General features: G+C 41.0%; 1 protein-coding gene across 1 annotated transcript in view; it reads left to right on the top strand.

Moving 5' to 3' along the window:
* Positions 1-378: 378 nt before the first annotated feature.
* Positions 379-17,335, top strand: part of hace1 (HECT domain and ankyrin repeat containing E3 ubiquitin protein ligase 1) — a 67,466-nt gene continuing 50,509 nt past the window's right edge. The window contains exons 1-3 of the mRNA XM_072394933.1: positions 379-775; positions 17,016-17,070; positions 17,210-17,299. Of these exons, the coding sequence (XP_072251034.1) occupies positions 664-775; positions 17,016-17,070; positions 17,210-17,299 (257 nt within the window). The 5' untranslated portion in view covers positions 379-663. The remainder of the gene's footprint in view (positions 776-17,015; positions 17,071-17,209; positions 17,300-17,335) is intronic.

Genomic DNA, 17,335 nt, shown 5'->3' with positions numbered 1-17,335 from the left:
ACAAATTGTGTTGACATTTATTTATTATAACAGTTTCCCAACATCACCTCGAGGTGTCGCCAAAGAATCAACCGCTGTAGAAAAGTGCGTGCGACAGCCCTGAAATTTGCGTGAGGCACCGCACATTTCCACGGTCATTTCGCTCTTGGTACATCTGATCGTTGACGTGAAAAAGTGTGTTCGCCACTTTTTTGTGCGTGCGTACACTATGTACATGAGGCCCCTGGTCTCTGAGTCAGATGTCAGCATGCCGTTCAAAAAGCAACTGCCTTCCTCTGCGCGCTCCCGTGACCAGATGCTTTCACGGAAGTGGGGCTTATTTCCGCTGCGGCACATCATCAGTAGTAGTATGGAACCCGGATACTGAAGCCATTACGATTAAACTGTCCAAAATCACAGCAGTTGTTCTCTCAGAATAATGGTCATTAAAACTACAAATTCCACAATGCATAGCGTGTGAACGTCATCACAACAGGAAGCGTGTGAAGCAGGGAAGTAACCCTGGCGGTTCAGACAGAGGGAAAAATCCATATTACAGTAAATCAGCGTGTCTGCCAAGGAAATGGTTCAAGTGATGTCAGCGTAAATGGACAACACCCAGGAACTACGCAAGTTCAGCACAAAGAAATTAATCCCACGGCCAAGGCTTTCTTTTCCAGATTAATGCCTGTGGACCGCTCACCTATGATGGAACGGGCGATGGAGCAGCTTAATGTACAGCTCAGCCGGTTGACCCGTTCCCTCCGCCGGGCGAGGACCGTGGAACTTCCTGAAGGTAACGTTACATGTCAAGGACTTTTAGGATTTTGGACTCTGTCTCAAGATACCGTAAGCTCTGTCACTGTTTGGTGTTTGAGTCATGCTAACACGCTGTAACATGCACTATATGATCATATATAGGCCCAAACCTTTAACGTTTAAGCCACTAAATGAAAACTTATCGCCATACAAGAAATATTCTCTGTTCCTTTAAGCCTCTCTGCCTGTAAAATAATCTCACAGAAATAAAAAGCCGTGTATTGTGTGAAAGTGGCAAATGTTATTTGGAAATAAATGAAGCAAATTTGATTTGAATACAGCGTTTGATTTTGGAAGCTGCTGTTGTGGACCTGGAGCATGGTGAGCTCTCAGTATGAGTGATATACAGGCTGCAGAAACCCCAAATCTATCCGAAACGGAGCAGGAGCATTAGCAGGGAGCAAGTCAACAGCTTCCCTCAATCATTTGGAGATGCCAATGTGTTCCAGTCACAGCTCTCTGAGTTTCTGAATGCAGGCAACAGTGAACAGTAGGCAATTTCTTACTTTGTTCTTTTTTGAGTAAACTTAAAATTCCTCAGTGTCAAAGAATGTTGGGTCCTGGGGCATGGCAATGTCCATCAGGTGATTAATGTCCATCGCATTATTTTATTCACATGATCCGATAAAAATCAACATGATTTGCTCCAACACATGTGATACAATGATCCAAAGGAGTGAAGCTATATGCAATATGAAAAACTACTGTAGATGTGCCTAACACTCTTTAATCAGCAGGTATTCTAACTCAGCACTAAGCAACCAAACGCAGTTTCTATATCATGAACAATAAAAACTTAATCTTCGGTTTCACTTTCGACTTATGTCACAGCAACAAAACTGGACATGGCAGTTATGAATTCTGTCATGCTAATTTGGGTTTAGAGAGCTGATGGGGATGTTCTTTACATTGTTATTCAAACAATGTATGTCTCGTGACAGTTGCCAACTTACCATGAACACACTTCAGTGATGCTCTGGCTGGATCAGCTGTTTGTAGGGTTTGTGGCTTGCCAACAGGGACGTTGTGCCCTCTGGTGGACAAACTATGCAACAGCAACACTCGTAACGTGGTTGAAGGGTGTTTTGTCCGTTTTTAAAATATAAATTTATCGGCCATTATAAATGCCGATACCGATAGTTTGGAAAATACCCAATATCGACCGACTTATCAGCGGGCCGATATTATCGGTCTGCTAGAGTTTAACTACCTCTAAAGCTAGTGCTAAAGCTAGTTAAACTAGAACTTTACATGACTGTTCTTGCATAGGCTATGCTATCAGTTTTCTGTAAAATCTTCAGCTGTTACAACAACTGTCAGAGATGTAAGTTGCCCTTAATATCACATCACATGATCAGTCATAAGTTCAGTCTTTCAGGTGGCTTTCAGGTGGCTTTCAGGTGGCTTTCAGGTGGCTTTCGGGTGGCTTTCAGGTGCCACACAGCCAAGTGTGTGGCACTGCAGCCTGAGTCTGACCACAGTTGGAAAGTTCTGTTGCTGATGTAACTGACTCCTCAGCGGACACCTGTGCAGGGCTGTAAAGTCAGAGTCGACTGGTGAACTTATTAGTCGACACACTCTGGGTCTACCAAAAATCTGATTGGTCGATTTTTATTTATTTTTTAAATTTTGCTGTGTTAATTTCATACAGTCTGTGGTTAGTTTCATCAGGAGGAAAGTACCAAGTGGGGTGTTTTCAGAGCCCCCCCTGTTCCACAGGTAGCAGCCTGTCTTCAGAGATCACCCCTCTTGTTTTCCCCTTTTTTGGATTAGCCCAACCCACTGGAGGCAGGTAGATTAAAGAACGTCCATGTTATTCAACGTGCGGGGGTTTGCTGAATATTTCTTTTTATTTTGAGCGTTTCATTTACAGCGAGTTGTCCTCTGCCATCCATGTCAGAGACAGCGGCAGTGTGGCAGAATTTTACCAAACTACACGGCGGGAAAAAAGGCGACTGCAGAATTTGCAAACAACAGTTTGTGTATCCCAGCTCGACTACAAACATGGCATTTTTCTAAAAATCATCTAAAAACGGTAATGTTTCAATATTATAGGCTTTTAATATCATATTAAACATATTTCAGTATTTTAGTCTAATAGTTGTTTATTCATGTTATAGCTGCAGACGCACCCCCGCAGCATCCCTTTATTTGTCAGTACTGCAGTTTTTTCCTCTCGCTCTGGGATGTTTGATTAAGATCATTTTCCCTGAATTGCCTTCTTGTGCTGATATCAGTATGTTTTCGGTAATCATGGGCTATTATTGCGTCAGAGCTGAGTTTTCCGTCAGACTCGTTGCCCCCTCCCATTAGTCAGGACTGAAACCCTAAATGTCAGGGTTTCAGTCGAATAAGAATGGATTTGGTTGATTACAGCCCCACACCTGTGGTGATCTCTCCTGACCTCGTGGAGCATCTGTCCATTCAGACCACATCTCCTGACTTAAAAGGTGACAGGCCTGATTTGCAACCGCCCTACTCTTGCGCTAATGCCGGCTGTTGTGATGAAACTCCACTACAGTTCATGATATGGGACCTGGGGGCGCGACACATTCTCAAAGAACAACTGCTGGAAAGCGTTTGGCGTTGCCCGGAAGAGGCTGCATCCTGACTTAATCTCCTGGCACTAAAGGAAGACGATGTTTCGTTGCCCTTATAGAACTTTTGGTAGACCTAGGAGTTGTCAGCAGTTTCTTGACTGTGACAGGCCTTTGGGATGAGAAGCTGTTGAGCAGCAGGTAGTTTGTTCTTTGGTCTTCTGCTCATCAGCAGCTGAGAAGGGAACAAGTTAACTGACTCGATAGAGGTGGTTCAGTAATCAAGTAGTGCTCGATGTTTGTTCCACCGCCTTGCCAGATGGAATGCCATGTCTACTGAAGTGTGCTTTCAGTGTTTCAGTGACAGTACTACTGTGCTCAAAAATTAACTAAAAAATGTCTGAGCCCACTTGCTCAAAGGGTAGGCCTGTGTCTGCTGGTTTTGGCAGTTTGTTCTAATAGCCTGCACACTCGCTGCAGTTTCTGACCATGTCCTCTATTTCCGCACTCATGCCTGACCAGGAAAGCACTTCACAAGCTCTCTGTTTACAACTCACAAATGGATCCGATCTGGAAGCTCTAACATGTGTTTTTGCATAGCAGGTGGCACTACTACGTGTAGCCCTTTTTATATTGCTCCATCAGAAACTGTTAATTGTTGTCTTGAGTCCCAGTATGGCTGAAAAGCAACAGGGACATTTCTCCTGGTCTCTGGCCACCCTTGCTGCATTGTGTGCTGCAGAATTGGCAGATCCTTCTTTGAGCTGTCCTTCACTCACTGCAAGCATTGATCTCCACTCCAATCCTTCCAACTCTTGATAGTGTGTCTGGAAGCTCCATTTCCTTTCCTCTCCTGTACTTTCAATTAAATTCATTTCAGTTTATTCATATAGCGCCAAATCACAACAAATGTCAATTCAAGGCACTTCAATAATATAGTCCAATTCAAGACAATTGGAGTCCAATTCATTGTAATCATAATCCAATGAAATCCAATTAATTAATTTCAAAATTAGTCCAATTCATTCATGTAGAGCCAATTACAGACAGGACAGAAAAGAGGGGGGAAAAACACCATAACACCATTCAAAGGATACCTGTTGGAACAGGGAAACACAAGTTAATAACCACAATAATGTCACATGTACATAATATCATTTGAGAAATTAAACCGGAGGAAAAAGAGAGCATAGTGAGGAAAGGTGTGACAGATGAGGTCCCCCAGCAGTCTAAGCCTATAGCAGCTTAACTATGGGATGTTTCAGGATCACATGAGCCATCCCTAACTATAAGCTTTACCAAAAAGGAAAGTTTTAATCTAATCTTAAAAGTGGAAAGGGTGTCTGCTTCCCAGACATTTACTGGCAGCTGGTTCTTGGCACTCGACTTGTAGCACCACAGATGCATGTACATTCTTTGTACACACATGGGAGTTGAGAGCAGTGGTCCCAGTATGGATCCCAGTATGAAAATGTCCTCAAGTGGTTTGTTGACTGTGTAGACTGTGACCTGCTTTCCAGAAATGTAATGATGAAACTTTGTGAGAGCATGGATAATTGACAGCATTTGTTTTTTAATTTGTGTATAGCTAGTTTCTGCATCCGTCAGGGAGCTAAAAGAAAATGCAACAGGACAGTTATCCTGCAGGATCACTGCAACAAGTCCCCCGCTGCTTGCATTACGAAATATCTCCACAGGCTGAGCTGTGTCATAGTACTTTAGCACTAAAGGCTGTGAGCACAAATCCTTCAGCTAGTTAAAGTCTGTTTGATGAGGTGGTTGCCGTGCAAAGTTCACATTATTTTTGAGTTGCTGCTTCATAGGTGCATCCTCATGTCTCAGGTTTGGAATAAACTTTGCCAAATATGTGTCAAACCCGACAAAGGGCCCTACACCTTCCTTGTTAGTAGTGCAGTGGGCCGTCTGCGTACTGGATGCACAACTCGTTTTGCATTTGGATCTATTTTGACAGTGTATTTGGCTGGCAGAGTCCCTGTCTTGCGAACTAGTTGTGAAAAGCCACCGAAACCTTCTGGTACAGCATGCGAAGGGATGCTGACTCTTGCAAGTGTTGTTGCTCAGGGTCCCACTAGCATTTTGAAGAATGTCAAACCTGACTATCAAAACTAATGCTTTTGCTGATTCTCCACTGAGCATGCTTTGCAACATTCAAACTCCACACTAATGCTACAGTTGTTATACTTGTCTGCTAACTCCACTGCTGCAACAGCTTTGGCTTGTGGTTATAGAAGTAGCAGCGTAACAGTTTGTGGGAGTATTTCAGCTCACATAAGTTGCATAAGTTTCTGATAACTGTTTTGTGTCAGTGTGTTGCATCTTTCACCTGTGAGAATCCTGAACTTGACTTTCTTTGAGAGTATGCTGACAGACACGTGTCCACGTGTCCTCGGTTGATGAGTCAGAATCTGGTCATCTGTGTGTAGTTTCCTCTTAGTGCATGCAGCCATCCAGTGATTGGGTTTGTGACAGTATGAACACACTGAACCTGTTTGTGTAGAGTACTTTCCACAGCTTGTGTGTGTGTGCTGAACGTAGCCTGTTCCACATTCTGCTGGGCAAACTACTGTTACAGCCGACACCATCTTCTAAAGTTTGGAATCTGCTATGAGAGTGTCACGGCTGAATTCTTCTACTCACAATGTTGCACAATATCCCAGTGGATATAGGAAGGATCCCTGGCTTCCTGTGGTTTATCATCAGCAGGCGACCATGGTGGCGCAGAGAGAGGAAGCAGAGGTGAGGCTGCAGGGCTGGTGCGCTAGCAAGGCTATGGAAACAAACCACCACTTCACAGCCTTTTCCTCGCTTACGCTGGATCCTTTGTAACAAAATGAATGAACTGAGGCTTCAGGTTACAACAAACTGCATCATCAAGGATAGTTGCATACTTGTGTTCACAGAAACATGGCTTCAATCATACATACCGGACTTGGCTATCAAGCTAATAGGCTACATGACGCAGCATTATGACAGGACTGCAGACTCTGGTAAGAGTGGAGGGGGGGGGTTGTGTGTATATCAGCAAGCCCTGGTGCACAAGCTCAGCAACTGTGGACAGCCACTGTTCTCCTGCTGAGGGAGTCCACTGTAGTGATGATCATTGCTAATGCTAACTCAGCCCTGAGACACCTATACAGTAGCATTAGCATCCAGCAGCTCCGCTATCCTGACGCCATGTTCATCATTGCAGGGGACTTGCACCACACAGCTCCCAAACTCCACCAGCGCGTTAAGAGCACTCGAGGAGCCAACATACTAGACAAGGTCTATTCGAACATCAAGAAGGGATACAGAGCTAAACACACCTAGCCCAGTCTGACAACTCGTCAAAGCTGGTGATTCCTGCTTACTCCCCTCTCAGGAAATCTGCTCTTACCCCCACAAAGAGCCATCACAACTTGACCTGATGATTCCTCTGGCAGCTGCAGGACTGCTTTGACTGCACTAATTTGGACATTTATGAACATCCAGACCTGGAATTATTCACTGACAGTGTACTGTGGAGAAACACGTCCATTTCTACCTGTCAGAAAAATTCTCTCAAAATTAGGCTCAGAGTCGCTGGATACGATGAACACAAAACATTTATTTCTTGCAAGAAAGAGACAAGTCTGCACAACCTGTCAGGAAGCTGGCTCAGAGTTGTCTGAAAAGGCATTACTAACCATGTAATGTTAATGGAAAAGGCATTACTAACCATTTAATGTTATTGGAAAAGGCATTACTAACCATTTAATGTTATGGGAAGACGAGTTCAGACAGTCAAAACACTTTACTTGCTACACAGTGTTGTGAGAACCAAAAGACAGGAGGAGGCCTCCTTTCTCATAGTATAACTATATAATTTTTCTAACATTTCCCTCCTGTTTATGCTATGAGGAAAAGGGGATTAAACACCGTAAAAACTATACATCTTGAAAATCATTAACATTGAAATTTTCTACTGTTCGCAGTGCATAGGAGCGAAAAACCCATTTGCTGTATTTACGGGAAAATTCTCCTATGGCCCCATTCTCCCCCTGGCGACCGACCGCTTAATCACTCACTCAGTATCAAAGGTCGCACTCCGAACAGTTGATTCCAATGAATGGCGATGGACATATGTGTGATTAGCAAACACAAAATGAATACACAAACAAAAAAATAATTAAATGAAAAGAAGAATAATGAATAATAAATAATAAAATAAATGAAAATATGATTAAATGCAATTAATGAATAATATGAAATGGATATTGAATGGAAAAAATGAATAAAATGAAAAATAATAACAAATGAAAATCAGGAATAGTCAAACAATAATGATAATAATGTAATGCAGTTTATTCAGTCCAGTCCCGTCACCAACACTGCAATCGTCTGCTTCTGGCCGAACATCAGTCCGGCTGGGTCTGGAACTGCTAAGTTATCTTGGAAGGAGAGGTTACTAGCACTTCACTTCCAGGAAGAGGTCTTTACCACCTCTTATTCCCTAACTAATCCTCTTTTAGGACATTTCAGGACATAATTCAGCCATACAGTGGTTGAAGGCTGTAGATTGTTAAACGTTACTTGGTGGAATGAACTCTTCAAATCAGCTTTTCATTCAGTTGGAGTGCTTAGCTTCGCCGTCCACCCTTTTGTACACATGTGGATAAAAATCTGTGATTGTTCCACCATCATCTTGGTATGATGGGAATTCCAGAATTCCAGAAACCTGGTCAGTTACCTGACTTTGAGTCCTGTAGTGGTTCTGCTGCTGATGCAGTTAATTTAACCTGTGGACAAATGTTAGCAGGAAAAACCAACATATCATCTTTACAATGCTCTACATTCAGGAATTACCTTTTATTAGGTCCAATTCCCATGTCCATTGGTCTTTCATATGAATGCAAAAATAATCATAAACAATTCATTGAGAATTCACTCGGGGTCATTCAAAGTACTTTAACTTTAAACGTTATCTGTATCATCGTCTCCATCATCCACGTGTAGCTCGTTGTCATCATCACCCTCTACCTGTTGATACATTATGCAGGTAAGGGTGGTTTCAATCAGTCTTTGGGACAGTCCTCTCAAGCATGTGACACAACATCAAGCACAGGTGACTACTATGGCTGTGACAACAGACAGAAACCAAACCACATCTCCATCATGTCAGTGAAGGGGTCTTTGATCCCTGAGTTTTCTATCAGCTCTGCAGAGAGTGATGCGAGTCCCTCTTGATGATGCTGCCATCTGGGGAAGTATTGTTAGGAATAGAGGAACAGGAAAAAGTTCCAAACATTTCAATTGTTCAGCAATGCCTTGTAGATGTAATTTATTCAATAACATTTTTATTTATTGTTGCCCACCAGAAAAGAAAAGATTTAAACTGAAGTTACTTGATTTCTAGCTTTAAATTCATCTGGGACTCAGAACTCCAATGCTATCCAGGTACACTCTGTTGTCAAATGAACCTCCAGACGCAGTTGAACGCTTGAGACGTTGCAGCTTCTCACCCAAGGCCTTAAAGTCCCCCACAGGGAACAGATGGAAAGGCATCTGTAGTTGGGCTATTGTGCAGCTGCCAGTTAGGCAGAAGGACGGACCTCAGTTTCATATCCCCACACAGCCACCAGAGGTCTGCTCTCATGGATGTCTGGTTCCGAAACCAAGATGCTGAGTAGTTACCTGCGTCCTGAGTGACAATAGATGGATTCTTGACAATTATCTGACATGAGTGTACCCACATTCTTACCTGTACCCCTGTGGATGAAACGTATATAAATTACCCGTATAAGCCAACGCTGAGGGCAGTACATCTCTTTTCTTAACTTCTGGGAACAACAAAGAGGGAGTTTTACATTGCTCTGTGTTAGGTACAAAAGATTCATTATACAATTGTAATGCACATTGGAAACCAGTTGGGTCAGAGTGATTACTTAATTTCTAGATTTATATTCTGGCTTTAGCACATTCAATACAATTAGATTGGTTATTTTGTCATGCTGTATACATTCCAGCCATTTATTCCGATCACTATAACCTGTTGTGGACTATTCGTTATAACAAAATTCTAACTGATACACCGGCGATTCTTGAGAAATCTTGTATTAACATACATGTCACATATGTACTTTTCAGAATACACATGGGCTTTTTGGTTGTCTTTACATAAAATAATTGAGCATAAGTCAATGTCAGTCACCCCATCTATTCCTGCAACAAAAAATAGGTTGACAAGTTGTCTGTTGGACCTGAGGGACTTCCTATCTCTGTGGTCAGTCTATGTTAAGGGTCTGAGGGTGATTCATTGTAATGCTTTATCTTTTAGTTTTTTATTAATCTGTGCTTAATCCCATAGAATTAGCAATACGATAATAAGAATAATGATTAACAATACACAGCTGGTTCCTTTTAACCTACAGGATCCTGGTAATCTGAATGGATGCCACGGCTGCTGTCTGTCTGTCCCTGTCTTATTTTAGCCACACCCTATGTTCTCGTTTTAGCCGTTGTTTTCTTCACTGAGGTTGAGACGAACCCCCTCCTGCTGAGAGAATTCCCCTTTGCCTCAGAGAACGGTGGTGGGTACCTAATCTTTCCCTACTTCCGCAGGTCGTGGCCTTACTGGTTTACAGTGTGATAAGTGCATCCAGGATATATTATTTTAGCTGCTGTGGTTTCTGTAAGCAGTACCTGCTATGAACCTTCCCACCTTGGCTGGACCAGTTCTCTTTCTTTATCACTTTGATGAGGATCCAGTCTCCAGGTTTTAGAGATTCCTCCACAGGGTCACCTGGAACAGACACTAGACAGAAGAGATCTCTCTACTTGTTAACATTTTAACCATGTATCCTGCTAAGGTTTCTTCTCTTTCTTCATCATGTCCCGTGAATAGTTTTAACTGTGGTAGTAAAAATGGTCATACATTATACATTATATAAATGGAGTTAATCCTGTGCTAGTTAGAGTAATATGCATGTTTAGGACTACTAGTGGTAAACAGTAAACCCAATTCTTCCCAGTTTCTTCAGTTTTTTTTCTTCAGGAATTCCAAATCTAGGTAATATTTAATTCACCAGTGTTGAGAGTGCATCTGCCTGTGTATATGGAAATACTTCAACTCATTTGGTAAAACATCACTTATCACCAGGGAGACGCCTTTATTTAATTCAATGAAATCCATACAAATGTGTTGAAAAGGGTCCTCCGGCCTCGGGAACTGTCCTCGCCCCGGTCCTAGGCCATATGTATGGATCATATTTTGCACATATTTGACATGTTAGACAAAAATTCTTTATTATCATATTGTTATTTATTATTAATAAAATTATATGCTGTAAAAACTTTGTTCATTGTTGCTACCAGCCCTCCTGTAGAGACATGACGTGCTCCATGGCTCAATACTGCAGCATATTTAAACAAACTCTTTGGCAGAATAAATTCTACAGTTCATAGTAAATGGCACCTTTATTCTTCCACATCTGTCCTGGTAAGTGTACATTTGGTTTTGCATGCGTGGTCCAATTTAATGGACTAGTATATGCATCCAGTTTCTCAGAATACTCTATTCCTGGCTCCACCTTCTCCCAATCTGAGGCTTCTTCACATGCAGACACAAACACACCTAAACGCCTCCAGTGGTCGTCTGTGGGTTTGGAGAGTGACACATGAGGTGCATTACAGAATCTTAAGAACTTTCTCATGCTGGGGGAGAGTGAGCAGCGATTGCACAACAATCCTCTTTATTCCAGTATAGGTGTTTTAACTTTAACATGGTCTGTTTTTCTCTGAAAAAACCTTTCTCATATGTTTGTGTCAGACCCTTCAGTGTATTTGTAAGACATAGTGCAGTGTAATTCATCTGGAGACCTGAGGGTGAGCTCTCCTGAGACGTGCTCTTTTGCCTTCTTAAGGAGAGAAAGCGTGATAGAGCTGGGGCCTGTAGACACAAGATCCAAACTATACCAGTATGAAGGTGGTCTCGCGTCATGCTGAATCATTGTTTGAGCCGACTTCATTTGAACTACAGTTAACCCCTTTTCTTCTGGAACTATTCTTAGCTTCAATAAATGGAGTAAATCTCTTCCCAGTAAGTTACAGGGACAAAGAGTGGACAAGACAACCTGACAATCAGCACTCACTCCAGTCCGTGTATCTGTTACTGTCAAGAGTTTTGATAAACGCTCAGGATGGCTCTTACCATTTGCTGATTTGACCCAAATAATTTCTTTGGATTCCTCAACTCCCGGAATGTCATCAGGATGGATTACAGTTTGTGTTGCACTTGTGTCACATTGAAAAGTTACCTCTGTCCCGGAAACATTCAATGTAATCTCAGGTTTGATATCATACTGTAACATAAGTTCAATTCCCTCTAAGTTTAACACTTTTTCTGGCTTTTCTGCTTCTATCCTGGTTACAGCTCCTGTTTTTTCTTATCTAGTCATAACTGACTCCCAAACTCTTCCTCTGTCTTACTCTTGCTCCTGCAGTCCCTCGCCCAATGCCCCCTCCTTCCACACATGCTCTGCTCTGTCTGCTCTGTCTCTCCTTCTACCTCCTCTGTCACTGCTCCTGTTGTGATCTGTGTTTTCTTTCCCTCATCACCTAAATAGTTGCTTCTCTCCCTTCCAACACAAAGTTTAGTCCTTTCTTGCTTTTCTTTTTGTTGTTAGAGTGCTCCTCTGCATGCCGTCTTTATTCCATTGCTGTGCAAACACATTAAGATGACTGTTTATTGTCATGTTACAATTGTTACAAGTCACACAAAATTACTCTCTGCATTTGCCATCCAGTTTGGCACCTGTTGAACACACATGCACAACCTTTCTGTTTAATTTAATTAATATTTATCTACAGGCTTAGAAACTGCTAGTAGTATTAATATATTACTCCACTTGTGCAACTCTCTGGTCACTGTGGCTGGTTTTAAATGCACCATGAAAACAAACTTTGACTTGTTACGACTGATTTATTACAGCTGTCTTTAAATTTCTCTTTAAGAAAACTATCGTTTGATATCTGACTCACGTAGCATATTTCATTGCTGTGTTTTTTTGTGAATATCCTAATGCTCTGCTGATGAGATATGAGATAAATGCTATAATCTCTGATAAATATGATGTCAGTTCCTAAGTTCATAAGTTTTAGGGAAGTTAGTCAATCAGAAGCAGTGAAGCCATTAATACGTAAAATTTTCCATTTCCGGCTTGTGTCTCTGACACACTTATGATATTGTTGCAGAAGAGCTAATCTCAAATTTAGAAAATGTTTCAGTTTGGCTTGAAAACCATCTGCACCTGAAAGGTTTGACTGTCTGGTCTCAGACCTGCTTCAGGTGGAAACTATGCCTTGAACTTTGTCATTAAAGAATATTACAACTCATTACACTTATATGTAGAAATGAGTTCTAAATGCAGTGAAACTGGAGGGTTTGTTAATCTGTTTTCTGTAGCAAACAGGACATGAGAGTTGTTACTGCAGTTTTTGATGATTTCAGAAAAATAACTCTCCATTGTTCTATGCAAAGTCTGGTTGAACACACATAGCTTTTCTCTGTAAATCTCATCATGAAGCTGGAACTTTGACTTACACCATTTCCGTTCAGCTCTCCGGCATTCCCTTTTCTGTGGCCTGGCCGACTCTTCTTTTCTCCATGGTGCCCTTTGCCTACTTTTAACCATTCTAACCTTGACAGGAGCAATGGTATCCAAAGCATTTAAGAGACTTGATGTGTAAGAATTCAACGGATCATCAACATTAGAACACAGAGTATTTTCAAAACTGATCATTTGCATAAACTATGTCCCTGTTCTGTCATTTATCAGTGAAGACCCAACTGCTGGTTTGAGTGTAACAAACAGGTCGAAGAAAAAAAATGATCAGATAAAGCAACATCAAACAAACTCCATATGTAAAATAACAACACCCTTTGAAATGAGCTCATCCAGAGTGTGCCCTCTGCTGTGGGGGGGCTCAGTCACATGCTGAGTTAGACCAAACATTTCAAGAACAGCAGCGAGTTCTTTAGCGTGCTTATCTTGGGCTACTTCCAAATGCACCTTCAAGTCCCCTGTTATGACTAAACAGTCAACAGCAGTGCACACAATTTAAAGAAATTCAGATCAATAAAATCATTCTGCGGTGAGACAAAGTATTTAAGATCGTTTTATCTCCATTTTAAATGACACATGCTCGAATTAAGGAAAAAACTAAATGTTTTATCTTGTGAGTGGGTATATTGGCCCTGAATATGGCACAAAGAACCCCCCCCCACACACACACACACACACTCTCGGTCTTGTCGTTTCATCTCTCAGTTAAACACATCAAATCAAGACTGTGAGAGGAAAGTATCAAAAGCATTGTTAGACAGGAGAAAGTCAGAAAGCTGTTGGTATACAACTTTTTCTAGAACTTTGCCTAAGAATGGCAGGTTTGATATGGAAATGATAAAAATCTCAGGTTGTAAAACATATTTTGCTCAGACAGTTTTTCCTGCAAAAGGAGTAAAGATTTGAAATGCTCTGTTTGTTTGTCTGAGATCTTCTGAACTTTAACTCTTTAAGAGAGCTGTTAAGTCTTAATACACAAACTTGTACTAATGTCTAGTTTTAGACCATGTGTTTTTAACTACATTTACTTTGTACATTACTTTTTGTCTTCCCCTTCTCTAGGACTGGGCAATGTTGCCATGTTCAAATCTCCCTCAAACTCAGATTTCTTCTCCCATCTGTCTAAGTATTCAATATTGTTTTTAACATGATTTCAGCACTCCCACTTAACTCCCGGTTAGCTTTAAAACAGATATTTCCCATAATGTCCTCTTGCAGCTAATCAATTGTTAGTGGAGCTATTGTGAGTACTACTGAATGAAACACTACTTCTGTCGTTATGTCACGAGCAACAACCAAACTCTGATGTTCACTTCAACTCCATTAGTCAGTAATACATTACTTCTGTCGTCACCATCAGCAACATCAACACACCAGCAGCTGTTTCACTCCTTATACATGCAGAGCAAATATAACAACACTACAGCAAACAAACAAAGATGGATTTAATTCTTGCGATCTCCCATCGCAAACTCTCTTAAGAAAGATTCCGTTTCTAACGCGCGGCGCTGAGTTATTTATTCCTGTAGTTTTCTCATACAGACTATGGACTGACTCACCTTTACTGACTGCATCTTTGTTATTATGGGTTAATCCAACAGAACCACTACTCAGTTCCCAGTTAAAGGCTTCTCCCTTTGACTCACCCTTACTGACTGCTTTTATTATGGGTTAATCCAACAGAACCACTACTTAGTTCCCAGTTAAAGGCTTCTCCCTTTGACTCACCTTTACTGACTGCTTTTATTATGGGTCAATCCAACAGAACCACTACTTAGTTCCCAGTTAAAGGCTTCTCCCTTTGACTCACCTTTACTGACTGCTTTTATTATGGGTTAATCCAACAGAACCACTACTCAGTTCCCAGTTAAAGGCTTATCCCTTTGACTCACCTTTACTGACTGCTTTTATTATGGGTTAATCCTACACCACTACTCAGTTCCCAGTTAAAGGCTTCTCCCTTTGACTCACCTTTACTGACTGCTTTTATTATGGGTTAATCCAACAGAACCACCACTCAGATCACAGTTAAAGGCTTCTCCCTTTGACTCATCTCTACTGACTGCTTTTATTATGGGTTAATCCAACAGAACCACCACTCAGTTCCCAGTTAAAGGCTTCTCCCTTTGACTCAGCTTTACTGACTGCTTTTATTATGGGTTAATCCAACAGAACCACTACTCAGTTCCCAGTTAAAGGCTTCTCCCTTTGACTCACCTTTACTGACTGCTTTTATTATGGGTTAATCCAACAGAACCACTACTCAGTTCCCAGTTAAAGGCTTCTCCCTTTGACTCACCTTTACTGACTCCTTTTAGTATGGGTTAATCCAACAGAACCACCACTCAGTTCCCAGTTAAAGGCTTCTCCCTTTGACTCACCTTTACTGACTGCTTTTATTATGGGTTAATCCAACAGAACCACTATTCAGTTCCCAGTTAAAGGCTTCTCCCTTTGACTCACCCTTACTGACTGCTTTTATTATGGGTTAATCCTACACCACTACTCAGTTCCCAGTTAAAGGCTTCTCCCTTTGACTCACCTTTACTGACTGCTTTTATTATGGGTTAATCCAACAGAACCACTACTCAGTTCCCAGTTAAAGGCTTCTCCCTTTGACTCACCTTTACTGACTGCTTTTATTATGGGTTAATCCAACAGAACCATTATGTCAGAAAAACTCTCTCAAAATTAGTCTCAGAGTCGCTGGATACGATTAACACAAAACATTTATTTCTTGCAAGAAAGAGACAAGTCTGCACAACCTGTCAGGAAGCTGGCTTAGAGTTGTCTGACTCACAAAATGGTGCTATTGCTATTAATATTGTTTATGCTTGCTGGCCACACAATGTTATGGGAAAAGGCATTACTAACCATTTAATGTTATGGGAAAAGGCATTACTAACCATTTAATGTTATGGGAAGACGAGTTCAGACAGTCAAAACACTTTTGCTTGCTACATAGTATTATGAGGACTAAAAGACAGGAGGAGGCCTCCCCCCATCACAGAAACTCTTATTCTTGCAGCTTTTCTCATAGTATAACTATATAATTTTTCTAACAATACCCCAACCAGATGACATGGGAGGGTCTTCTATCACTGCATCCTGTGTGGTTTTCCAGACTGAAGGGTAGCTTCTCTCCCACAGCCATCAGGACATAAAACACCACCGAGCACGTTAAATGCAGTAGATGATATTGTGTGTAATATCTGTCTTTAACGTGCAACATGACGGATGTTTATCCTTTGTAAATAATTTAGCCTTTTTGTAAACCCTTTTATAGATCTTTTTTATGTGTCTGTTATAGATCTTTTTTTTACACGGCACCTAATTTCATTGTACTTGTTACAGTGACAATAAAGGATATTCTAATTCTAGTGTGTGTGTGACCATTTTTCAGCTTAGCTGCTCCTGCTTACACTTGAGAGAAGGCAACATCTGACTATTTTGATTTGTCTCTGTGACATTTATTATCATTGTGTATGTGTGTGTGTGACTTGGGTTAATATTACTATAACTATCACAGTAGATTTAGTTTTTACGTAGATATTCTGTTTATTTGCACTCTGTAAACAGAAAATCATGGATTTAGACTACAAGTTGCATTATGGGACTAGAGTTGTCATGACATTGATGTCATGAATTTCAAGCTCATTACTGTGGAAAATATTTGCTACCACATTCACAGTAAGTCTGTGACTCCGGTGAATGAGCGTTAGCAGCCCTGATCTTTGGTTTACTGCTTTTTGTTCTTGCCAATAGGAACACAACAGTGTGTTCTGCACACTTGAATCTTTAAGGAAAAGCTGGGAAGCTCAGTTTTGTGTAGAGCTGATTTAGCATAGATCCCCACTTATTGAATGAGGATGAAGTTGGAGATTTATGCTTAGTGTTTTTTTTTAATAGCAAAACCTTAAAATAAACTTAAAATTGAACAATTTTCAGTAAAACAGATAAGTTGATAAAGGACCAGGAACTCCTGGAATGGGACTTTAAAACCTTTTTTTATAAAACAATTCAGGTGCCATTAGTCTTTTCAGTTTTTTTTATTCCTCTTCTGTTTTTGTGTCCATAGACAATGAGACTGCAGTGTACACACTTATGCCAATGGTTATGGCTGACCAGCACAGGTAAGTGCTCTGATTACACAACTTCAGTCGTGAATTAATGTTGTTTGTCTCATCTTAAGATAGTAAATTGTTGTGTTGTTACAAAATTAATGTTTTTCTTTTTAATACATTCTATATTTTTTTCTATTTTCTCAAAAAGGTCAGTGTCAGAATTGCTCCTCAACTCCAAGTTTGATGTGAACTATGCCTTTGGACGAGTAAAGAGAAGTTTGCTACACATTGCAGCCAAGTAAGACACAGTCCTGCTAACTCTGTCCTTACATTT

The sequence above is a fragment of the Leuresthes tenuis genome, unplaced genomic scaffold (genome assembly GCF_036924035.1).
Source record: "Leuresthes tenuis unplaced genomic scaffold, fLeuTen1.0.hap1 SCAF_10, whole genome shotgun sequence".
Lineage (NCBI taxonomy): Eukaryota > Metazoa > Chordata > Actinopteri > Atheriniformes > Atherinopsidae > Leuresthes > Leuresthes tenuis.
The sequence above is the reverse complement of the archived record's forward strand: the minus strand, read 5'-3'. Positions and strand labels throughout refer to the sequence as shown.